The sequence below is a fragment of the Jatropha curcas genome, chromosome 3 (assembly GCF_041381405.1).
Source record: "Jatropha curcas cultivar XTBG-Jc1 chromosome 3, XTBG_Jcur_1.0, whole genome shotgun sequence".
In the NCBI taxonomy this organism is placed as follows: domain Eukaryota; kingdom Viridiplantae; phylum Streptophyta; class Magnoliopsida; order Malpighiales; family Euphorbiaceae; genus Jatropha; species Jatropha curcas.
Window position 1 is genome coordinate 26,734,485 of NC_143153.1, and position 16,368 is coordinate 26,750,852.

At 28.0% G+C, this 16,368-nt stretch overlaps 1 protein-coding gene and 2 pseudogenes across 2 annotated transcripts; 2 read left to right on the forward strand and 1 right to left on the reverse strand.

Annotated features, from left to right (window-relative positions):
* Nucleotides 1–502: 502 nt before the first annotated feature.
* LOC105650855 (protein NEN4-like) lies at nt 503–2,389 on the forward strand (annotated as a pseudogene). Its single transcript, XR_016320145.1, has 4 exons — nt 503–1,059; nt 1,404–1,450; nt 1,677–1,740; nt 1,920–2,389. The product of XR_016320145.1 is annotated as a protein NEN4-like (transcript).
* Nucleotides 2,390–9,968: 7,579 nt separating this feature from the next.
* LOC149497811 (rust resistance kinase Lr10 pseudogene) lies at nt 9,969–11,134 on the forward strand (annotated as a pseudogene).
* Nucleotides 11,135–15,243: 4,109 nt separating this feature from the next.
* LOC105628155 (low affinity sulfate transporter 3) lies at nt 15,244–16,368 on the reverse strand. Its single transcript, XM_089719613.1, has 4 exons — nt 16,068–16,368; nt 15,870–15,961; nt 15,713–15,789; nt 15,244–15,618 (listed from the first exon to the last, which is right to left on the reverse strand). Exons 1-4 carry the CDS (start codon nt 16,316–16,318, stop codon nt 15,478–15,480), a joined length of 561 nt encoding a protein of 186 aa, XP_089575739.1. The 5' UTR covers nt 16,319–16,368; the 3' UTR covers nt 15,244–15,477.

Consider the following 16,368-nt stretch of genomic DNA (forward strand, 5'->3'; position numbering starts at 1 on the left):
GCACCCAACCAGAAGCACAAAAAGTTTCATTACTTTCGGTTCGATTTCATTGGGTTTAACTTATTACATTATATCAATGTTTTGCCCACTGTCAATTTGCTTGTCTCAAAGATGCTCATTCAATGAAGAAAGGGGATTCCAAATCCTGTAATAAACAAAACAGCCTATAAAGTATAATATTTCAGAATTGCCATTTCCCTTGTGCATAGCAAAGGAAAGAAGATGATTTAGGACGAGAAATAATCCAAGTTATGCAAAAGATATTAAGCAATTGAAGAATCAATTCCTTTTTCCCACAAATATGGCAACATGTTCAATATTGCCTGGTTTTACATTTGAAGAAAGCTGTGAACTTTTTTCAACAAGTAATTTCAGCAAAAGCTATTCTTAACTTTCTGTACAACATATTATTCCTATGCAACTGGATTTGCAAATCCCCAAGGAGAAGCTAATCCAAAGCTATAATACAAACCCATGGAAACCCTAATTGAGCTCTTGACTTTAACTACAAGTCAATCAAACTCAAATGGAAAGAATTCTCTTCCTTCTTTATAATGATGACGGCCAGAATGATCAGAAAACAAAACCCAGAAACCAAAATTAGAAGAAAACCCATAAAAAATATATCTAATGGACACCTCTGCAACAGAAATTGTATTTTTTGGCTTAGAAACAACACTACCCAATAGAATTGGACAAAAATTATGGGTATTGGAATTTGGTGCAATTATAGTATGTCCAAGAAAACTTGTTGAATTAGAAAGTTTTAGTACCCTAATTAGGCCTAAAGATTTATCTGTCGTTGCATTGAAGTCTAGCAGAAGTGATGGGATAACTAGAGAAGCTGTGGCTAATGCACCTATTTTTGAAGTTGCAGATAAGATATTCAGTATTTTGAATGGGAGAATCTGTGCAGGGCATAATATTCAAAGATTTGATTGTATACGAATTAAGGAAGCATTTGCAGATATTGGTATGGCTGCACCTGCTCCTGTCGGTATGATTGATTCTTTGGGGGTTCTGGGTGAGAAGTTTGGTAGAAGAGCTGGTAATTTAAAGGTATGTTTACAATTTTGTGATCTTTCGTATCTAATATTTCAGTTGTTAGCACTTCTCGTTGTTGTTGTTGTTGTTTTTTTTTTTTTTTTTTTTTTTTTTTTTTTTTTTTTTTTTTTTTTTTTTTTTTCTTTCTTCTTGTGGCTTTTGTTTTCCAATTTTTATTTGATGTTTATATAAAAAAATAGTTGCTGCAACATGTAAAAAACTAAAAATTATATATATATAAAAGATTTCCGATCCACTTCTTGAGGTATTTAGAAAATAATAATAATGATAATAATAATAATAAACCAAAAACAGTCAGGATTTTCTCAATCTCCTGACTTATTTATTCATTTTTGCAGATGGCAACTTTGGCTACATACTTTGGGCTTGGGCAGCAAAAGCATAGGTATTTACAGAATCAAATATGTAGTTTTCATTTTGATACATACGAAATTTTTAAAGAAAAAAGATTATAACGATTTGAGTGAACCTTACATTTTCTATTACGAGATAGATACTTAGATTATTCATGTGTAATTTTAACACAATAACTTAACTATTTGAATAATGTATATGATTTCTGTTTTCTATTGTAAGAAACTGATGATGATAATCACTTGTATAAAAAACAGGAGTCTTGATGATGTTCGCATGAATTTAGAGGTCCTAAAGCACTGTGCTACTGTTTTATTTTTGGTAATCTCTTGAACTTCTCATCTTTAATTGTTCTAGATTGTTGGTACATTTCAAAATTCTTAATCTCTTGCCCTAAAAAGCAAGATCTAGGAACATTCTACCATCATAATATTAGCCCAATTACTCACATTTAATATTTAATAAATAATTAAATCTATTACTAAATTTATTGAAATAAGGAATCAAGCCTTCCAACACTAGTGAATAAAAAATGGCAAAGCTCTTCCACAATTAGGACTCGTAGCAGAAGCATTGGGAATTGCAGTGTTGAGAAGAAAGCAGCCGCAAGTCTCCTCCTTCCACTATTGGCTGCCAAAGAACAGTTCCTTATACAAGAGGAAGTCTAGGAAAGGTGACAGAAGGGGTAAAGAATTTGTTTTGCAAGGCTCAAGAGACAAAATCCATTAACAAGTTAATTAAGCACTCTCATTCTTTGCTTAGATGATCAATAATTTAGAACTAGTTTTTTAATTTGTAATTGGCAAGAAAGAAATCTTGATAAGGTGGGTCCTAACTCCTGATTATAAGACATTTGGATCATCCAAATTTCTTTGAAGTAGCTTGGAAATGTATGAAGAGCTTATTCCATAGGACCAACGACAATTGTATTTATTTATTTTTCAACTAATTGCATGATTGATTCTTTTTATCTTTTTAAGATTTCTTTTCTTTACCAGTAATGAGAGACTGGTATTTTTTTTTTTTTTTGGTTAGAAAATAGAAAGAAATAATATATTTTTCTCCTACTATTAAATGAGATTTATTACTAAATTCTTACATTAATTCAAAGGATGCACCACGAGTTTAATAAAGAATTTCGCTTAGTTTCAAATACTATAAAGTAATTCACTCTTAATCCTTTTTTAGAATTGGAAAATTTAATTAAATAAATAAATAATTAGCAGAAAAAACTTCTAAACTAGATTAATTCCATTTCAAAAATTTTTTTTAGAAGAAATTCCATTTCAAATTAGATTAAACATAAACATACAAAAACAAAATATTGACTCGGGATATAAATTTAGGACCACCTGCATAAAAATCTCAAGCATTAATAAGTGATCTGCACATAACCACACAAAGACCAGGTAGCTAGAGAAATATAAATATAAAAATCTCAACTAATTGCACCACATGCAATTAAATTGCCTTGTCCATATTATTGATTCTTAGGCCAAATGCATAAATTTATACCTATTTAATTTTCGATTTTATATGTTCAACACTTAAATTTATAAAATTATATCTATTAAATATTTTAATTTTTTATTCAATGTTACAATTTATATATTAAGTCGATTAAATAGTGAATAATTAAAAAATGAAAATTAATTACTTCAAAAATTATAATAACAACATATATTAAATTAATATTTTGTGTATAAAATTAAAATCACTAAAAAATTAATGTTAATTGCTAGTATGGGAAGACATATAATATTACCAGAAAATCTTTTACTCTATGTAAAAAAATCTCATGGCACTTTTTAATTTTTTTATTTATAAAATTGAACCTATTAAATAATTTAATTTGTAAAATTTTTCTATTAAATATTTCATCTTGCAAAATTGGATTAAAAATTATTGAATAATTAAAAATTGGTGAAAATTATTATTTAAAATTAAGTTCTAACATTTACATTCAAATAAACATTTTACATTGAAAAATAAAAAATACAAAAAAAAGGCTATTATTGGCAGTGTGGAAAAATATGTAATGTAATCTAAATTCATAATTTTAAGGGTATATATAAGGATAAATATTAAGAGTGTTATAAGGATAAAGCATTAAAATTAAAGGACAAATTTATACATTAAGCCAAGTAGATAGCTCGAAGTGGTTATATATATATATATATATATATATATAGTATTTTTCCCTGGAAAGTCAACATGTGGTATATTCACTTGGCATTTTAATTTGACATGTGTTATATTCCTCCAATTAGGCTTCCACTTAGTATGATTTGATTTGATTATTTAATGTATTAATGTATTGACTTGGTTTGGATTTATTTTGAATTAGAGTTTTTTGGTTTGGTTTGATTTGATTTGATTATTGAATGTATTAATAACAATGATTTATTCAATCAATGTATTAATGTATTGCTATGCAACAAATGTTTATTCTCAAATTTATGAAGTAACAAACGTTTCCTCTCACAATCGTTAATGTATTTTTAACGTTTCCTATCTAAACGTTTCCATTTTTTTTTAAATGATGTAGTAATGCATTTTTTTTTTAATTTTAAATTATTTACTCTCAAAAAACACTTTAACTTTTTTTAAAAATAATATATATAAGTTGTATCACTGTATTCTTCTATATTCTTGACAAATGTATATTGGTCTCTGCTTTTAAATATATTATTCTTCTTTTTTTAATTCAGAAATTTATATAATTCAACTATTTCTGATAATGGAGTTAGTAGTTCTTCCTCAAATTTTTTTTTGTCTCCTTTTCTAAAGATTATTTAATATGTTTTTGTAGTCGTAAACTATCAAATCAATATATATATATAAAGCAGACGTACTTTTTCTTGGTGTTGTCATGTAGGATTCTAAATTACTAACATGTGTATGACTTAACTGTTTGTTTTTATATTTATTTGAAAATAAATTAATTTCTGATTGAATTAAACCGTCTTAAATGTAATTGATTAATATAACGTTAGAGAATTAATAGTGTGTTAAGTAACAATTTATATAACTTTTAATGATATAAATAAATCACAAAATTTATGAATTTTAATGATATGGGCAGTTATTATTTCATATTAAAAAAATTAAAAACTTATGTATTAAATTAAATTATGTTAAATATAATTGATTAATTATAGTGTTAATAACATGATAAGTTGAAGATTTATGCAACTTTTAATTATTTAAAATAAATTATTTATTCATGGATTTTAATAAAATAACGAGTTAATTATTTTTTAATTAATTTTAAAATAAATCAAATTAATAAATTTTACCACCTTTCATTTTATTTTTTCTTATTTATGTTTATAAATTTCAATATTTTTAATCCATACTCCTGAACACATGCCTATCTACTAATTTTTACTTTAATAATAAAAAATCACGCTATATATTTTTTTTACTATTGGTATATCTTTATAATATTTTTTAATAGTATAATATAGAAATTTCATTCAAGAATCTATAAGTTATATTCCTCCGTCCCATTTTATTTGCATGATTTGATAAAACATGCATATTAAGAATTTAGTCAATAAAAGTTATTTTGTCATTTTTTATCCTTAACTCATTGAAGATATTAATATTCATAAAGGTTATCATGTGAAAAATAATTATTTACATGTCTAAATTTAAAAATCCTGCAAATATTTTGGGACATTCAGAAAAGGAATAACAAGTAAATAAATATTTTAATATACTTTTTTATTAACAATATAATAGTCAAACTATAACGTTTAATTTTTATGGTACTAACATTGAACTTAAATGTTATGTTAATCTTTATATTATCAATTACTCTTCTTTAATTTTTTTCTGCCTTAGAGAAAAAAAAATTGTTTCTTGAGTAAACTAATAGTTTCTATTAATTAGTTAAAAAAAATTTTCAAAAAAATGAAAATAATAGTCTTTGTTTTTTTTTAATAAATCAAAATATTGCAATTATATTTGTACTAATTTAATGTTTATGTTTTTATAAATTATTTTTATGTATTTTTATTGTCTATTTAATTATCTATCATATTTAGAAATAAAAATAAAAATATTACAAAACATAAATAAATAATTTTAAAACTATATTTTTAGAATAAAAAATATTTATTATTTTAAAATAAGTAAAATGAAAAGATAATGCGTTAGATAAAGCCAAATGCGTGCATGGCCATGACATTAAATAGAGAATTGGAATACTAAACCCAACCAGAAAAATAAAAGAAGAATAAAATGCCGATCGAGAAATAGAGTAACAAATAAGCAAAAGTAGTAATAATTAATAACGTGAAATTGAGAAAGTCAAGTGAAGTCAACTCCAGCTTTGGAAGACCCCACGCGTCATGTGGTGTAGCCTTAGAGATCAGTTTGATTAAATATTCACCACGTACTACTGATATTATCACTTCCGTAGAAATAGGAACCTGGAGGAAATGTCTTTGTTATTGCTTCACATCGGTGTCTATCCAAACCATAAAAGCGGTCCAAGATTTGTGTGTTCAAGTTCAATTGGTAAAGGTTGATGGCTTCATTTTCTTCACAACGTGTTCTGTGGAGAAATGTTAACGGGTAGGCACTCCTTGTCCACAACGTGTTCTGTGGGAGCAAAAGTATTTTGCTCTGTATTGAAAATTTCTCATAAAAGCATATTCTCTTTTTCCTTCATTTTAAATATTTAGAATTCTATTTTTCAGGATAGAGATGAGATATGAATCCCTTCTTTTTTAACTAGAGATTTCAAGTTCGAATTTTAAATATAATTTCTTAATTTAAATAATCTGGAAGGAGGTTTTAATGAATTAGTAAATTTTAGATACCAAATGAATTTTGTTATCAATGATTAACTTAACTATCTATCTTTAATCGTTAATTAAAATTATGAAAATAAATAAATTCTTTAATAGAAGTTTTTAATTTTACTCATATTCTAAACTCTCAAGGAGTAAGATTTTGGAACAATGCAACGCCAAATGCATGAATAGAGAAATGGAAATGTTATATAGGCAACCAGAAATAGAATTTTATATAAGGAAAATAGATGGTAGAGGCCAAAATAATATAGTGAAATTGGGAAACTAAAGTCATGCTTTGAAATGTCAAATTTTTATACCAAACTATTACTTAAATAAATTTTGAAAATTCTCTCTTTTCTCCTTCTCTGTCAAAGTGGGAAAGAGGAAAATAGATTAATAATAAATAAAATTACTTAAAAAGCTTGGAAATTTCCTTGTTATGACCTGACAACCATTTTCTATTCATGCATATTCATTGCAAATCATAAAGCTACATTGAAACCTCAAAAAAGGTATTTTTCTCTTCAGTCTTCACTACAGATATATTTCTCACAAAATGTACAGTCTCCTCTTCACTAGACATGCATATGCAACCCTTCTTTTTCTATCCTTAGCTTGCCATACTTATAATGCTACCAAAAACAACTATTGCCAGTCTTCTTGCGGAATCCACAACATTAGCTATCCTTTTAGACTAAGAACCGACCCTAAAAAATGTGGCGACAGAAATTATGAACTTGCTTGCGAAAACAACCTCGCTGTATTATATGTGGATTGGGGGGTATATAATGTCCAGGCAATCAATTACAATAATGCTACAATTCGATTAGTGGATGCCAATGTTCAAAAGGATAATTGCTCCTCCATTCCTCTTCATTCTATTGGCCAATTGCGTTATGATAGTTATTGGAATTCTGATCCACGATATGAAAATATAATATCAAGATCAAATTTTTCAGACATCGACGATTCTTATCAGAGCTTAGTATTCGTGAGATGTGAAATCCAAGTGAATTCTCAACTTTACGTAAATCGTTCTACTTGTAGTAATAATTCTTCTAGTAATTTGTTGGAAGGTGATTCAGGTTTTTCTTATGCCATTTTAACTCGTATTAATGCTTCTGATTTGGTGGATTCTTGCCTGGTAGAGTCCATAACTTTGACATCTTTGTTGCTGCCAAAAGATTTTCACAATATTTCATATTTAAACATTCATAAGGGTTTAGTGTACGGATTTTAGGTTTCTTGGTTCCCAGCTTGCTGTAGAAACCATTGCGCCTCTTATTATGGTTTGCCATCCGACGAGGAATGTTATCCATTTGATAAAAGTAAGTACTCTACTTTTCTATCGTTTTTAATATATTTTTTTTTATTTGAAATGATACTTATTGTTTATTTGCTTGTTCTTCATCGTTTCGTTGCAAATATGCAGGTATAGTGATTGGAAATCTATATTTTTTTGATAATGCATGGATACATACAAGCACATGATATATCATTTTTTTTTTATGAAACATCAAACTCTAATAACATGATTTTTATTTATTTTTCATTAGTTTGCTCCATGGCTAGACTCTTAGATGGGTCTAAATAAGTTAATTTCATTGGTTATTAAATTATTATTAATTACCGTATAAATATTTAACACACGTATAGATAATTACAGCAGAATCTTTAAAAATATTTTTATAGATTTCTTTTAGCAATCAAATCCCTGCAAGTATTACGTTTAAATGTCAATATATATTTTTAATTCATTAAACTGTCTATCTGTTTTAAATTTTACGAAATTTTTTTCTTTTAAAAAATTCTGTATAAAATTAGAGTTCAAATAAAGAAATATTACTATTATTACTATTATATTATTTTTCTTGTATGATATGTGCTGTTATTGAGTACATTCCTGGACATTATTTTAATAAAATGAAAAATAGAAAATAAAATATCTTATCGATTCTCTTTTGTGGTTTAGTACAAAATCTTATAATATATTCATTTCTTTTTAAGAATCTTTTTTATGTTATTAAAAAGTCGTATTTTTTTCCTCTTATTATATCAGAATCATAAAGCTAAATTATTTTGTTTCTTTATCTGGAAAAAAAAACTTTTATTATTCATTAAAATTTTTTTTTTTTTTTTTGTTGCAGATATTCTAGAGACTGTTGCCAGAAAGCTATTGGATGGCCTTCATTGTAAGTATTTATCTACATTTTTCAGATGCCAAATTAGTATAGTCTATAACCAATGGCAAATATAACAATTTCAAAAAAGAACAAAAAAAAAGGGAAAATTCAACCTGTGACTTCTATTCGCCTGTTTAACACTTTTTTTTTTCTAGGATGGAGAGCACAACTTGAAATATCAAGTAAGAATTTTTATATTATATTCACCCAAGCGACAGGAAATGTATTCGCCTTAGTAAAAAGACACGTGGCTTCTCAAAATAATACGAATTTGTTTATTCATTTTTAGAAAAAATGAATTCTTATATCTAGTTAGAAATTCAAATTCAATATCAAAATGAAAGGATTATGTGTTATAAAATCTTTGACAGACAATAAAACATATTCAACCAATCTTTTAGAAAAATATTTTGGCCGAATATATAAATTCATCCTAAATTTTATAATTTAATCTCGTGTCATTCTAAATTTTGTATATGATTTATTATGCACTTAAATTTATAAATTTTGATAACATTAAAACTTTTCTAAACTAACAATAATAATTCGTAAATTTTTAAGTTTTTATATTTATAAAATATTAATTTAACGCGTAAGTAGCAATTTTTTGGAACAATATTTTTATATTTTTCAACTATTTAATAGGTATTTAATTGATCTAATTTTACAAATTAAAATATTTAATAGATATATTTTAAAAATTTAAAGTGTTTAATAAATCAAATTAAAGTTGATAATGCCACAAACTTAAACTAATAAAATTCAAAAGTGAATTTATTCAATGATTCAAAATATTTTTGACATCCTTATTAAATAGAAGCAATATGACGTGTCATGTTATTAAAGCGAATGCATTTCCACAGTCCCGTGAGCCTTCTTACAACTATTATCCTATACGATTTTGCATATTGATTTATTTTTGTCATTTTATCTTCAGCGGGAGCTGCGGGACTGCCATACTTTATTGAGCGGCCAGGTAAGTAATAATTATAGAAATTCTCAATATGATTATTTTCACCGTCTAAGCGGATCCGGCTTTTATGCGTGTTCGATAAAATTAGCTGTTTTATTAGTTGTTAGATATTTTAATAGATTTAACTGTTAGTTATTTGAGTAGCTTTTCATAAAACGCTAAAAGTTAAATGTTATATTGATTAACTTTTTGTAAAACTCTACTTTTAATTTCTAAAAGCTAGTTCAAAGGTTATATTACTGAATACTATAAAAAAATAGTGTTTAGCGTTAATTAAAATTTTAAAAGCTACTTAAAAAGCTGTTCCGCGTGGAACCAGACGTTTTTAATGTTTAATACTTTTCAACTTAATGCCTGGCTATGAAGGCCATAATATTACTAATATAGACTTGAAACTAATTAATGTCTATGATCTTCTTTCAGATTGGTTGATTTATCTGCTTGTTATCTTTAATGACTTGTTCATTTTCCTTGGTAATTAACATATTTCCAGAAGTCTACTTTGCTTAATTATGAACATTGAGGCATATTTCTTTCTCCCACTAAACCATATGGAGTATTTTTTTTTTTTTCTATACAGTGGTATGCCGCATAGCAATATTCATTTGTGGGACTCCATGTGTGATCGCATTTTTTATCTACAAATGGCGAAGAAGACATTTATCTATGTTCGCTAATATTGAAGAATTCCTTCAAACTCACAATAATCTAATGCCCATTAGATACTCTTACTCAGATATTAAGAGTATGACTAATGGTTTTAAGGACAAGTTAGGAGAAGGAGGATCCGGAAGTGTATAGAAAGGAAAACTTCGCAGTGGCGATTTTGCTGCCATAAAAATGCTTGACAAGTCCAAATCTAACGGGAAGGACTTTGTTAGCGAAGTCAGTACTATTGGGAAAATTCACCATGTTAATGTAGTTCGACTCATTGGTTATTGTGTTGAGGGATCAAAGCAAGCTCTTGTTTACGAATTCATGGTGAATGGTTCTCTTGATAGATATATATTTTCTGAAGAAAGGAATAATTTACTGAGCAATGAGAAAATGTACGAGATTTGTCTCGGTGTGGCTCGAGGTATTGATTATCTCCATCGAGGTTGTGATATGCAAATATTGCATTTTGATATTAAGCCGCACAATATCCTTCTTGATGAAAAATTCAATCCGAAAATCTCAGATTTTGGACTTGCAAAATTATACCCAACGTATAGTAACACGGTGACGCTTACAGCAGCAAGAGGAATAATAGGTTATATGGCTCCTGAATTCTGCTACGCAAATATAGGAGGTATTTCCTTTAAAGCTGATGTGTACAGTTTTGGAATGTTGTTAATGGAGATGGCGGGAAGAAGGAAGAATGTGAATGCATTTGCAGAGAATTTGAGTCAGATTTACTTTCCTTCATGGGCTTATGAACATTTTTGTAAAGGAAAGAGCATTGAGTTAGAAGATATTAGTGAGGAGGAAAGAAACACAACCAAGAAAATGGTTATAGTTGCATTATGGTGTATACAGTTCAAGCCCAGTGATCGTCCTCCAATACATAAAGCTATAGAGATGCTTGAAGGAGAAGTTGAAAGCATAATAATGCCTCCAAAACCTTCTTTTTTCCCAACAGATAGAGCACAAGAAGATATCCAGGTTGAAGAAGATTCAACCCAAATAGCAAGTTCATATTCTGATTCAGATTCTATCAGTTTGGTGCAAAATGAATATTGAGTTGTTTAATTTATGTTCAATTATTTTTCTTTTTTTTTTTTTTTTCTTTTAGGAAAATGACATTGTACTATGAAAATTCAATTTCATTGAAAATGTTTAATATAGGGTGGGTTTATGATTTGGATGACGACCATCATAAAGTGGATTATAACTTATAAGAACTATATTTAGAAATTAACAAAGTGAGAGAAATGAGAATGAAGGCACCATCCTTCCTTATACAATGAATCTAGACATTTTTAAAAAAAGCAATGTGGCGGCCGTTTAAAAAGGTAATGAAGCAATGTATTTTAATTTATAAAATATTATTTTGAAAATTTTAATTAATATTTTTATTTATATATACATAAAAATAAAAAATAATATATTCATCTGAAATTTTATTTATATATAATATATAAAAAAATAATTATATATCTTTAATGATGATTTTAAATTTTAAAAGCAATAGCTACCAAAATTTTAAAAATTAAGAACGTTCATTGGTTGATATAAACCGGCAAACCAATAGGCCCTAAGATAAATATTCAAGGAATTGGTTGGGAGCAGTTTGAAATTAGCCAATACAAACCACATTTCCATTCTTAATGAGGATTCCTAATTTTCAGAATTCAATTATAAAATTCTTTAATTAGTTTCATCTTAACACTCTAGTACTCAATTTTTATATTAAATTTACTATTCGGATTAAGTAGGATAGTATCGGCAAACAATATTATTAATTATATTATTAAATTGTGAGGGTAGCAATGTTTCTAATCTTGGTTTGATTGGTGGTTGTGGTCTGGTTCGAGATAACGTTGATTTCTGGTTAGGGGGTTTTCCCTTAATAATGGTTATTATAATATTTTAGATTGAGGAATATTTGGCTACTCGGGCTGGTCTTCTATTAGCTTGGGAGCGTGGTTTTTGTTTTCTCATCGTTGAAACCGTTAGCCTGAAAGCAATTCGATTGGTTGCTTCTATTTTGCCTTCTTTTCATCCTTCAGCAGCTATAGTTATGGATGTCCAGGGATTGTTGCTTTAGGACTGAAATTGCTATATGCATCATGTTTTTCTCAGTAATTTTGCTATAGGTTATTTGGCGAAGTTGGGTCATTCGTATATTCCTCTCTTCATGTGTGGGTTTCTGCTCTTATTCTAATTTCTTTAATTCTTTAGAACGATACTTGTGGAATTAGCTTTTTGAGATATTTTATTCTTTTTTTTTCCTTGTTCTTTTAGTTACCAAAAAAATATTATTAAATTCTAAAAAAAAAAAAGCTATAATTTATATATATTCGATCTTCTACGACATCATCCTGTTATGCATGATGTTCTAAATATTGACTTTGCTATCTAAGAGCCATGACCTACTTTGCGGGCTGCCTTAAACCACGATCCTACAGGAAGAGGAAAGCGTCTTCCATCAGTGCTCGAAGGGTCGGTGAGCTTTATGAGGTCAAATCAGAATTTAACACCTAAATCTGTGGCCTGAGCCGATTGGGGCAGTGACTAACACACTTAGTATTTTTTTTTTAAATAGTAATTTTTTTCAGCATTTTTATATCTCATGTAATTAGTATATAAATTCACTAAAAGCAATAACCATAGTTCACAAACAATTAATGAAAAATAAATAAAAAGATTAGGTGATACAATAAACATAAAATTAAGAGATCATATAATTAAATTTTAAAAATGGAAATCTTGATTAATATATTTGAACATAATAGAAATATTAAATAGTAATTCACTTTTTTAGCAATAATGATGGTTAAATTTGGACTTGTCCTAAGCCCAGCTTGTATCAAAGGTGAGCAGATTCATCCAAAATTCCAGGCCCATAGGCCTTAACCTCTTCCAGGAGCATCACTTGAACAGAATATTACAGAATATTTGTACTGGAGTATCTTCATTATATTCTTCAGGAGGCCATGCCTATCCTTAGTTTAGGATTCTCCATGAAATTGGCCCATAATATTCACCAATTTTGGGTAATTTTCTCATTTTTTTTAATTACTTTTTACTAAAAATACTTTCTTCTGTCTCAAGAAAGTTTTGCCAAAGATGATGGCTTATTCTTGATTTTGGTGGACCTTTCTTCTTTAACTAATCTTCTGCAGATTTGAAAACATCAATTAAAATAAACAAGTGATGAGTTGATATTAATTAATCTTAACAAAGGGGTTAAGATTACAATTGCATTTTAATTAATTGATTCAATTATTCATAATTATAATAGTTTCTTTCAACAATGTATTTCTTTTTCGTTGCAACCACTCTACACGGATTAACCTCAACTGCGTTTCATATTGAAAATATGGCTTTTAACCTCAATAAGAGTGGTCTGACATAGAGGCACTTGCCTTAATGCAATATGTGGCTTAGAGATACAATGAATGTAGACATGTTTAGGCCAATTAAGGAAGTGGCTATTCATTGGCATCCTTAGAGACAACGCATAAAGTGAAAAGTGAAAATATGAATTAAAAAAGGGAGCTTCATTGGCTTTGGGGAAAAGGTGTTTGCTGTTTTTATTAATTCCAGATCCCTAAATATAAAATTCACAAGTTCAAAATAAGCATCCGTTATGTTAAGCACTACATAAAAATGTTAGGGTACAATGAATCTAGACATCTTCGAAAGGTGCGAGTAAGTAGGGTTTTTAATCAACTGAATTGTTTGTGAATCTAGACATCAATAAGATGATCATGTAATTTCACTAATTGAATACAACTGTAACTAATTTTCAAAACTTGAATAAAATAAACTGCTTAAAATATTTGGATATAATTCTAATTTCCAAAAAAATAAAAATAAAAACTTACTTTTTTAATTATGCCCTATTAACTGTGTACTTGTTTAATTTATAACCACAATCAATTGTTATATATATACACACACACATATAAGTAATTTAACAAATTATTAAAAAAAAAAAAGATTTCTGCCTATGGTTTAGCACTCTGATGACATAATTAGATTTTGGGTTTGATAAAAAAAAAAAAATTGCATTTTATCAATTATTAACTCGAACCAAATTTAGGTGGAAATCAGCCAAACTCGACTGATTCGAGCAGATAACAAATCCAAGCTATGAAATAGATATATTTTCGATTATTAAACCGATTCAACTGTACTATCCGATCTGAATTTGAAAACCATAAGAACACCTTCAATCCTATTTTGATTTGAGAGCATAAGATTGTTTTGTATGCTACTGTGCATATATAGCTAGTAGCTGTAGGTTGTGTGATTAGCCACATATTCTAGTGGAGCACAAGTTCAACTTTTGTCTCAACTTATTGGGTTTCGTTGTTGTTTTCTCTTTCCAGTGGAGCATAAATGCAACTTCATTAGTCAAATCAAGTCAACTCACTAATTTGAAGTTTATGTGCAAAGATGTCATTTAAGCTTTTTATTTTATTTTATTTTTTTTGCGAGATTTCTGCATATATATTTTTTTTCTAAAAAATGATTAATTTTTCTTTCAATAAAAAATAAAAAACTTAATTTTGTATTGAGACAAGAAATGCATAATTATTTATTATTCATAAAAGAATTGGACTATGTACTTGCTTTTCCATTCTAATAAATTTAAAGACAGACCACGCTAACTTTTTGGAAGTTACTTTATAGAAGAAGTGGAGGGGAAAGCCAAAACACTTGCTCCTGCTTATGCATTCTTACCTCTCATTCCTTTTACCTAAAATGAAAAAAATTGAAAATATTATAAGATGTCACCATCTTTAATATATAGCTCTTTCCATTTCTCCATGAAAGGTTGGAAGATGCTATTGACATTTTTATTTAGATTCAAAACCATGGTTTTCTATTGAAATTTCCGCCTGCTGTCTTAGTTACAGCAGCTATGTATATATATAAATATATATGCTATTTTAAATAAATTTATTTTAGTCTCCTGAGAAGAATTCTTTATTCCATCACTGTTTACAGATTTTATTATTTTGACCTGATTCCACAACTTTTCAGGTAACACTATCTCTATTATTTATAATATGACGCTGATATTAATGTTTAAAATTTCAAGGAGCAGATATGAAATATTTATTCCTTTAACCATTAGTGAAACCTAATAAATAACAATTGTTAAAACGGTTAATTTTGTAGAATAGCTTCTATCGGGAGCAATAAGTGAGATAAAAATTGTCAGTTGCTGACATGTAAAATTTATATTCTACATAAACATCGGTGCTTTTTCCCTCTCGGACTTCAACTATAGTGTCCTAACTAGAGGAGATGAAAAGCACATTTTTATTACATTTCCCATATCTATTACACAATCATACAAACAGACAAGACCACACACGACACACAAAAAAAAAGAAAAGGAAAGAAAGCATACTAATAGACATAATTTTCTTTTCACTTAAATGGCAACCATTTTAGAACTGAGACATGCATCAATTGCTTCATCAATTGTCAAGAAAATCCTTTCTCCAATTTTGTTCACAAAGTTGGCTAATTTTAGCTTGTGAATCACTTGCCACCTTGGGTTAGTGATGGCCATCTGAGATAAAAAAAAAATGTTCATAAAAATTAATATATAATAATAATAAAAAGAATAATATATATGTGTTGATATAACAAATACTAATTAGTACCTCTATTCCATTTAAAACAAGATTCTTACGCAGTTCTTCCAAACAAGCAATTCCTGCTGTATCAATGCTTGTTAAATCTGTCACATAAAAAAATATCGATTCTTTTATTTTTTGATTAACTAATTAAGCTTATGAAAAAAAATTATTAAGGACTTACTGGACAAGTCAAGAATCACAAGTTGGACATTCCTTTTCACATTTCCTTTGATGTTCTCTTCTTCTTCCTTTTCTGTTGCCCATTTTATAATACTTAAAAGAAAAAAAAAAAAAGGAATATTACTATTTATATGCACATTATTGAATTTAAGTTGTGTATCTGAAAAATAGATGGAAAGGAAGAGTAGTGTATATGTACTTGTGCTTGACGAAGTTGGCATTTGCAAAACAGAGGAAGCCAGACTTGACACGGATTACAAGCACAGAAGGAGTCTCAAGAGCCATAGGATATTGCAGAACATCACAAAACATATCAGTTCCAGGTATTCTTCCAAGAACTTCTGTGCCTGGTTTAATTGATATTATGATTATCTTAAAAACGACACAGTCACCTGCAACTCGCACAATAAAGTTAAACGCATGGACATTGGAGGTGCTTCCAAGCTTCATTAGAGAAGAAATAGCCAAGAATATGATGAAAGTTAGTGTGGGTAGTGCTT